The 9899-nt window shown below is 38.7% G+C and overlaps 1 protein-coding gene across 1 annotated transcript; it reads left to right on the plus strand.

Moving 5' to 3' along the window:
* The first annotated feature begins 396 nt into the window (after nt 1-396).
* LOC116042217 lies at nt 397-2695 on the plus strand. Its single transcript, XM_036001448.1, has 6 exons — nt 397-532; nt 1203-1512; nt 1633-1718; nt 1899-1970; nt 2272-2339; nt 2425-2695. Exons 1-6 carry the CDS (start codon nt 452-454, stop codon nt 2522-2524), a joined length of 717 nt encoding a protein of 238 aa, XP_035857341.1. The 5' UTR covers nt 397-451; the 3' UTR covers nt 2525-2695.
* Nucleotides 2696-9899: the final 7204 nt, after the last annotated feature.

A 9899-nucleotide genomic window follows, 5' to 3' on the forward strand; every position in this document is an offset into this window, starting at 1 on the left:
GTGCGAGTGCTACGTTTAAAGTCTATAGATTGTCACGTTTAGTGAAGCTGTTTAAATCGCACAAATATTATATTCCACTGTTACATGCTTGTAACTTGTTAACCATATCTATGTGGTGCTTAAGTCTGTGTGAACACAACTTAACACTACAGCTTTTTTAGAGACACATTAACTAGCATTACTTGTTAATATATCCATCCTGTATGTGTGTGTGTGTGTGTGTGTGTGTGTGTGTGTGTGAACTCACTTCACTAGGAAGGTTAACATTGTTCAAGGTTCTGTACTTGCTTATGTGGTACATAAAGCATAGCACTTAAACAAATATAATGTTAATGTTTAGTAAATGGTTTATTTATTTAATGTTTACATTCCTAATGCTCACCTAATAACACTATTCGTTTTATTACAGATTACTACAGTATGTATTGTCCTTTTTGTGGATTCGACCTACATGCTGAAACAGCATTCTGCAGTTCATGTGGCAAGAACATCACATTTCTGCATGATGCTGCTAAGCCTGGCACAAGTGAAGGTAACAATTCAAAGATTACATCATTTTTAATTAGTCTTAGATTATCCATCTTCTATACTCTATGAGTGAACAAAGGCTGCAACTAACGCATTTTTTCATTATCGATTAATGTGTGAATTATTGTCTGGATGAATGGATTAGTAGTTTGGTTTCTAAAATGTGGATCAGTGTTTCCCAAAGCCAAAGAGAACGTTCTCAAATGTCTTGTTTTGTCCACAACTCAAAGATATTCAGTTTCCTGACCCAGAGGAGAGAATAAACTAGAACATATTTACATTCAACAAGCTGACATCAGAGAAGTTTTACTTTTTTATGAAAAAAAGACTCAAACTGATTAGTCAATTATCAAAATAGTTGATTGTTAATAGTTGACAACTAATCGATTACTCTTTGCAGCTCTAGTGTGAACAACAAGATTAGCAGTGATCTATGCACTGTCCTAATGATATTATTTGATTGGATTCTGTTTGAAATAGGAACTGGAAGTACAGGAAATAGTGCACTGGCTACATTCCTGAATTTTCGAAGTTTAAAAGAGAGAGACAATCATGTTTCAGAAAGAAAAAAGAACCACTGAAAGCTGTGTGAAGGTAACTTCTGTTTTGCTGGTAGTCCATTCTGTCATGTATTTGCTATGTGTCAATGAACCTACTTCTATGTTTCTCTGTAGATTTCAGTTGGTATTATGTGCATAAAGGATGGAGTGCTGAAACCTGTCAGAGGAATGGTACTACCCCTTGTAGTGCAACCAGGGTCGGCTGCAGAGCAATTGCGCAAAGCAGCTGTACAGAAAATGAAAGATTTTAACCGAAATGTAGAGGCTGGTCCCTACCTTCTGCTCTACCCTGATGGTACAAAAGTAATTAATATTCCTGGGACAGAAACAGCCTTCTCTCTGAAACTCTACAAGGATGCAGTTGGGAAGGCTTGGCAACGCCTCACATTGTACTTTTGTACGGTGGAAGATTTCCTTACTAATTGTAAGTAATTCTGATATCAATAACCAAAGAAAAACAGCTCTCTTAAATTGATTAGTATAAGTAAATTGGCTCATTGTTCAGATACATTCAAATCTTCTTGTCTAATCTTGTATTTCACAGCTGAGCAATTCAACTCAGACTCGTCTGATTCAGAGGTGATCCTTACAAGCAGAAGTGCTGCTGAATTCAATTCAGCTGATACAGTAATAAGTGTAACATTTGCCATGTTGTACCTGCTTTCATGACTCACGTGCAGGTCAAAGATGGTATGACCTTTAACAGTGTGGGTCAGGATGCTCATCACATGAGAGATACTCATATTGCTTATATTTCAGGTTATTTCCATCAAATCTGAAGTGCAACTGTGATTTGTTTTTTACTTTCAGCTATTTAAACCAATCTTGACCAGTACCAGTATTGGTGTTGAAGAAACTCCACACCTTGATCCAGAAACTATGGTAATATGTGGCTCCTATATGTGTAGAGATACTAAAAACTAGAAACTACTATTTAGTTCCCTTAGAGTGTTTTTTTTATTACAGTGGCCGAGATGTATGTGTATATGTGTTTGTTTGTAGCTTTGTCTTTAAATATTCTGTGGTTAACTACAGTACATAAAGTAATATGTGACACTGACTTAGAGACCCAAAATGATAATTGTTAGAGTAGTGCCTTTCTTTATAAATAGGACATCTGATACCCCTAACTTTATCTTTAAGCCCTTCTACTCACCAGTCCAATAACTCGTTTGTTATGCAGATCTTACTTTCCGAAGCAGAAGACTGCCCAGGAACGTCAGGAAGTGCAATGGAAACTACATTTTATAGGTATGGTGCTCTCCTCTCTAAATTTGTAGATTGATTGATTCATTTAGAGACATGAACAATGTAAATGTGTTTCTTAATTTTTCAGCAAATACACAGAACTGTATGCACCCATTATAGCAGAGGATTCAGAGGACTCAGGAGACAGTGATGCTGTCACTCCAGATATTTCAGAGGATGCAGCATAAGAAATCAAGTCACCCTTACTACAACTGTTGTTTTTTTCTGGTTAAATGTGTCTTCCACCAAGTATCATTACATTCATCATCATCTATTTGTTGGTAGGGTAGAAAAGCAATCTATTTCAGAAGTGATTGCAAACCTGGCACTCCAGATTGATCGCCACGCCGTCAGCAGATTTCAGAGGATTCAAAAGAGGAACATTATCTGAAAAGAAGGACCTCCTAGTAAAGTTTTCTGATGATGCAGGTATGTTTGAGGAAGGTATTGATACAGGTGGCCCAAAAAGAGACTCACTCCTGATGAAAAGCCTGAACAAACGACCCATATTTGATGGACCTGCAGAGAGCCGCTACCTTGTCTACAACTCAACAGGTACTGTTTTGGTGGAGTGTTTTAAAGGAACTACGTCATTCAACCATGCAATGCTTGTTTAATATTAAAACTGATTTAACATGATTACTATGTATTTTCATGAGCAGCAATCAGAGAGGATGAATATAGTTTGGCAGGAAAGATGATTGCTGTATCCATAGTACATGGAGGACCTGGTCCAAATTTCCTCTCAAAGGATCTGGTCAGCCACATCTCAGGGGAGAGGGTTTCAACTCATCTATAGGAGACATTACAGATGAGGAAATAGGGAAAGTGTTACAAAAGGTATGAGGGTGTAAAATTCTAGCAAAGGTTGTTGGTTAGTGAAGGGTGCAGTTTTGTCCACTTATTTCAATGTAATTGTCTGATATGACCATTATATAATTACTTTTTCAATTTCAAATGAGTTAAGGTCATCATATATTTTTTTAGATACACAATGCATCCTCATTGGGGACCCTGGTACAGAACAGCACCATGTTGCAGACAGCAGGGTCCTTCAAACATGTAAGGTCAGTGGAGGAAAAGCAGTCGATCGTAAAGGAGTACCTCAGGTGGTACATCACTGACAGAAACCACAGTGCAATCGAAAGGTATGTTTTTTTTAGTTACTGTTTCAAAAAAATAATTGTTCGGGGTAAAACATAGTGTTGCTGTCTTGCTGCTACATAGTGTACATTCCAATTTTCTGGTAACCTGTTATTGTATTTCAGATTCAAGGATGGGCTTTCCAGCTTGCAGGTGTTAACAGTGTTGCAGCAGCATCCTTAAGTCCTGACGCCTGTTCTCTGCCTGTCAGATAAAAAGTTATGTGCTACGGACATTGAAAATATCTTCCGACCAGAGCTAAGTCTGCGTGGAAGCAACAAGAGGGTACAGGAGGAAAAAAAACACTATCTTTCTGGGCAGACTACCTTCTTGATTGTGAAGGTTGGTGAATTTTCTTTTAATTGTGTTATTTTATCCACATAAATTATAATGAACAGTTCCAGAGTTGTTGTGGATGTTGTTCATTCTAATTGTTTTCTACTTTTAGAAAGTCAAAGTGAAGTAACCCTGGAGGAGGTCTTTATGTTTGCCACATTAGTGCCATGCATACCTCCTGCTGGTATGGAACCTCAGCCGAGCCTTCACTTCCTGGCCAGTTCAACGCTCCCTATGGCAAATACATGTGCCAATACTTTAATGTTGCCACTCCTGGAAAACTACACCTTTAAGGCAAAAATGAGCTTTGGAATTAAGAATTCCCCTGGCTTTGGATGCATTTAGACAGCTCTTAACTGTCAGCCACTTGAACCATTGTCATGGAATTACCTATGTGGCAAAAGTTGCAGATAAATTAAAAGCTTTTTATTTGCAATGTACTGCATTAATAGTAGTGGCCAAATGTTTGGGTCAGTTTTGCTATTTTTTATGTTTATTGTGTAGTTTGGTTAGATAACACATCACCACTTAAATGTCGGGAAAGTAGTGTCATTTATGAAACATGGCTGTTAGGGCTGGGAAATATATCAATGTTATATCAACATACATTAGATATACGAGACTAGATATTGTCTTAAATTTTGGATATGTTTATCGTGATATGACAAGTTTAGTCTTTTCCTTGTTTTTAAAGGCTGCATTATTTGCATTTGCCCACTTAGTCATTGTATCCACATTACTGTTGATTATTTATCAAAACTCTCATTGTGTTATTATTTATGAAAGCACCAATTGTCAACCCTACAATATTGCTGCAAAATCGACATTGATGTATTTGGTCACAAACATTGTGATATTTGATTTTTTTTCTATAACACTATCTATTGGCTGTATACCTTGCATGTTATGTACATTTAGCCACTTTGATGGTAAACATTGTTTCTATTAAAAATAGAATAAGTACATAAATAGAAATGAGACTGTGGACTCTTGTTTTTTATTTGTACAAATAAAAAAATCATTTTGTGAATCAACTAATGCTATTTATTCCCAGATACTTCATGAATGCATAATTTCCCAGATCCACTTTAGCCAATCTGACAGACTGCAGACCAGATAGCATATGTTGGAGAGAAGCATGAAGAATAGATTGCAATATGTGAAACATGTGGGTCGAAAATTAGAGAAGTAGAGGCAATTTCATTTAGTCTTTTTTCATTGTGAAAATCTGAAGTAAGGTTAGTAGCACGAGGCAAAACTTATTTAAAAAAAAAAAAAAAAAGACATTCATGATTTGTGCAAATTCAATTTATTTATTATTATGTATTGATATGTTTTCTACATTTGAAGTTTTCAATATGACATGTTAATGACTCAAAATATAAAAGTGTATGATTTGGGATTTGCCTGTCTGGACTTGGGACTTCACTGCAAAGACTTAAAGGGGTGATAGAATGCAAAACCGATTTTACCTTGTTATAGTAAAGTTCGGTGAGTAAATAACATACATAGAAGCTCAAAATCCCATTGATACCCCTTTCCTCTGCAAATCTCACATTTTGAAACTGCCGCTGAAAACGGGCGAATCTCAACAAAGCTGGATCCTGACGTCAGGATCCCAAAACCATCAATCAATCAATCAAGTCTTTGTCACGTCCTAAGGTCAGCTTAGTCTTCTGAATCTAGCTAGGTCATGCAGATCTCCAGAGGTACGCTATTTAATTACTAAATTCACTTCTGAGACTTTTTTATGCGAGAAATCAACTATGTAGAGGTCAAATATGGGCCGTTTTACGAAAATTGATGGCTAATTGCAAAATTTGTCCGACTGTGTGTCGCAGTTCAGCAGGAGCTCAGCAGGCTACGTGATAGCGGCCCTGTGCTGCCTCGCCGCCCGGCGTGTCCACTTCATAGACTCGCTGTGAGCTAGCTGGATCTCCGTCATGAAGGGAAGCCAGCGGCGCTCCATACCTGCGCAAAGTCACCGGTTACTGGGTTACTGGACTACAAAATGCCGAGGCCCTGATGGAGCTCCAGGGCCTGCAGCTAGCCGCGATCTTTACCCATAGGAATGAAGGGACAGTAGCAGCTAACGAAATCCCTAATGGTCACAAAAATGCATTAAATTGAAATCGGACACCATAGTTAGCTTCATAAGACCTTGGGGTACATCTTGTATAAGTGAAGTGACGAAATTCAAAATATAAATATAGCTACTCTAGTTAAGCCCTGAGCCCGAGAAACGGTGACTTTCACTGGGTATGGAGGTTCCGGCTGCCGCTTTCTCGTCAGACTTGTCGGACTTTAGCTAGGAGCTCCACACAGTCTTAACAAATTTGCAATTAGCCATCAATTTTCATAAAATGGCCCATATTTGAGCTTTATATAGTTGATTTCTCGCTTAAAAAAGTCTCAGAAGTGAATTTAATAACGAAATAGCCCGACAAACAACATATAACTTTGCAGTGTCTGAAATATGAGACCTGCTGTCCCGTCTCCACTGTGTTTCTATGGGGTTCGCTCAAACCAATCAGCACGCAGCTCATCTAAATATTCATGAGCATACCATATTTGGAAGAAAAGTTCTTGTTCTAAATAGAGCCATATTCACAGGGTAGTTAAGGGCCTAATAAAATAGTATTCGGGCAATTTTCAGCCCAACCAATGTTACATACCCTATTAGGAGACCTTAAGGAACAGTGTAAAATACCCTATATAAATCATTCTATCACCCCCCTATCACCCATTCTATCAAAGAGGCTACGAAAGAAGATATACAAACACAAGGACAGCCAGGCCCACACAAGGTCAGTGGAAATACCCCAGATGAAAGAGAAAGACAACTTAACTATCTTAAGGTAAGAGGCTATTTTTTCAATCTTTGCAGTGACTGAATTGTGATGATAAAACTGATTGTTGGGCATAAGGTGAGTGTGTGCGACTGTGCGTGTGTCCTTTCCGGCTTCGGCATACTGCATGGTTATATAGGCCTTGTGGTTGCTTGTGGTCTTAGTGAAGCAGTCTAGCCTTGGAGTTGGAGAAGTTGGAGTGATTGCGTGCGTGCGTGTATGTATGTGTGTGAGTGTGAGAGACACAGAGAGAGAGAGAGAGAGAGAGAGAGAGAGAGAGAGAGAGAGAGAGAGAGAGAGAGAGAGAGAGAGAGAGATCACCTGCCGTGATGATGTTTGGCTTGTTGTAGGCTGTCTGTCAGCATCCAATTTGAGAGATGGCCTGTTTGCACGGTTAGGCGAATGTGCTTTGTGTATGTGTTCAATGATGTCTGATCGTATTTGCTGTAGATGGATGGTTAAATAATGTCACACGATCGGTCATACTGCAGGCTCTCATTTGCAAGTGCACTGATTGCGTGCCAGTCTCCAAGGCTATACCTGGCATTTCTTCAGTTAATTGCTCTTTCAAGTGCGCCAGATTGGTGCCAATTATTGTCATGTCTGCGTTGTAATGCACAACTTTGCCTCTCCTTGTTATAAAACAACGTGCATCCAAACAACTTTAGCCAATGTAACCTCCTATGTCAGTGTTGCTTTACGAATACTATAGCATATCGGATTATCAAAAATTGTTAAGTGTGTGCGTGTGTGTGTTGTCATGTAGGCTATAGACTGATTGTCTTGGCTTGCACCCATGAAATATTGTAATGTTATAGGTTGAGCTGTCAAAATAACGCGTTAATTTTGATTAATTAATCTGAGAAAAAAATAACGCGTTAAAAAAAATAACGCAGATTAATCCATTCCATACCGACGTTTGACCCGGAGCCGTTCTAGCCACCATTCAACTGTAAAATGAAGGAGGGAGACGAGAATGTGCTGCCTGGATCATTAATTGGAACATTTACTTGAAAATCTTCTTCCTGCCAACCCTGGCTACTGAAATCTGGTGCCACTGATGTCTGCGCTTCTCTCTGATGCTCTGAACAGACAATACAGGCAACACAAACACCGCTGCACGTGACGCTAATTAACACTATACTCGACAGCACCTAACGTTAGCCTACCGCTAGCTAGTAGCTGGATTAAAAACGGTTAAAATGCTGACAGCTAACGCTAAACGGTGTAAAGTTTGACTGTGTTTTACTGTAAAGGATTCAACACCGGTATGTAACAATCTGCAGCTTCCATTGGAAAAACACAGATTTCAATGAAATTGGTAAACTACAGCCTCGTGGTGCATTTTAAGTTATTGTAAATGTCCTTTTCCCATCTGGTGGTTGTTTTTGTTGTTCAACAGCAATTTACTAGTGAAATAAGTTATTGTTATTCATTATTATTAAATCATTTAATTTTGACCATATGGCCTTAGCAATAAACAAGCCGTTCTTTAATGTAACCAACTGTTGTACCCTTTTTTTTTTTTTTTTTTACTTTCTTAAAAAGTATCGGTTCAGGCACTGTTAATTATGTATGCGATTAATTTCTATTAATTAATCACAGAGTATGTAATTAGATTACATTTTTTAATCGATTGACAGCCCTAGTTATAGGCCTACTGCATATTGAGAAAATTTAGATGGGTCTTGCGCAACAATTGGGAGATGGGGACCCCTCCGAATATTGACGGGTATTTAGCACACTGGTCGTGACGTATGAAGCATAACAACAAAAACCTTATGTTGTGACGTCTCATACAACTGTTGGCTACGTGCCTAGCATGTGTGGAATCGATTACGAGCTATACCGAAACGGAGAAGACGAACAGAACTACGCAAAACAAACCATAGGAGCTGAAATTAAAGTAAAGTTAGTTAGGAAAAACAAAAACCAAACATGTGGCTAGCAGAGAATCCGATTAGCTGGTAACTTTAAAAATCGACTAGCCTTGTTGGCTGGTGATCAAAAAAGTTAATTTAAAGCCCTGTGAATATCAGAAGCAACAAGGAGCAAATCTTCTGATAGTTTAGTTTATTTGAGAGAATAATGGTCAGAGTGACTGTGCACTAGACAGCAGGGACAACATATGAGAACAGACACGGCCCAAAGACTGTTCAGAAAATAATTTTAGAAATGATGTGTGTAAGTGAGAAAGGGAGTCATGATCCTGTACACAAATTAAGCATATATCCTTACTACTACACACCTTTGATCTAACTTTTTCTCTCCCCTTCATTCTGCCTCTGTTCCTCATCACTGTCTCTGAACCTGCTGTTCAACTACATTGTCGTTTCTCTTTACAGTCGCTGTCACTTTCATCTGATCTCTGCCGTTTGAGTTTTCTCCCTACCTCCTGAGGCAGATTATAAATTCACAGAGCAGCACTGAACTTCAGAGAGGGAGGGATGAAGTTTTACTTTTTACTCTCCTACTCCCTTCACATTCTCCTTTGGCTTCTTCTGTCTTTATTCCTTCTCTTCCTTTCTCTGTATGTTTCATTTGTGTCTTCGTGGGAGGCACTGGTTGGTGAAGCATCGCTGTTTAAACAAATAAGATCCATCACCAGTTAGTTCGGCTAGAAAAAGTATGACAACTTTCTCCATCTGCTGAATGAAACCTTTCATATCAGAAATGACTTAAATGTCCCATGGCATGAAAATGTATGAGGTTTTTTAACATTAATATTGTGATGGTTTCCAGGGATTAAAGGACCCAAATGCAGGGAGAGGCAGGCAGGCAGGAGAAGGGTTGAGCTTGAGGATTTATTGATTGAACAAAAAACGGCAGCACAGAGGCTGGAAAAACTCACAGCAAAAACTTACAAAACAATGCAGGGAAGAATCAAAGGCACCAGGCTTAGACACGCTGAGGAAACACAAACGGACGCAAAATGATCTGACAAGAGACAAAACTAGGTAACGAGCAAACACAGGACAGGTGACACCAGAGCTGGGGAACAGGTGGAGCACATTAGACAATCACACAGGCGGGAAAACACAGGAAGCAAAACTAGACATGACAAGACAGAAAAATAGACTATCAAAATAAAACAGGAAACAGAACATAATACAAACAACAAGGAACAGAAGTATACACAAAACAGGATAAGTCTACACCACAGTGAACAGAAATATACAGAATATACAAAATGGGAAACAGACAGAATTAAGAAAACAGGCAACAGAAACATCCA

The sequence above is a fragment of the Sander lucioperca genome, chromosome 1 (assembly GCF_008315115.2).
Source record: "Sander lucioperca isolate FBNREF2018 chromosome 1, SLUC_FBN_1.2, whole genome shotgun sequence".
Classification (NCBI taxonomy): Eukaryota; Metazoa; Chordata; class Actinopteri; order Perciformes; family Percidae; genus Sander; species Sander lucioperca.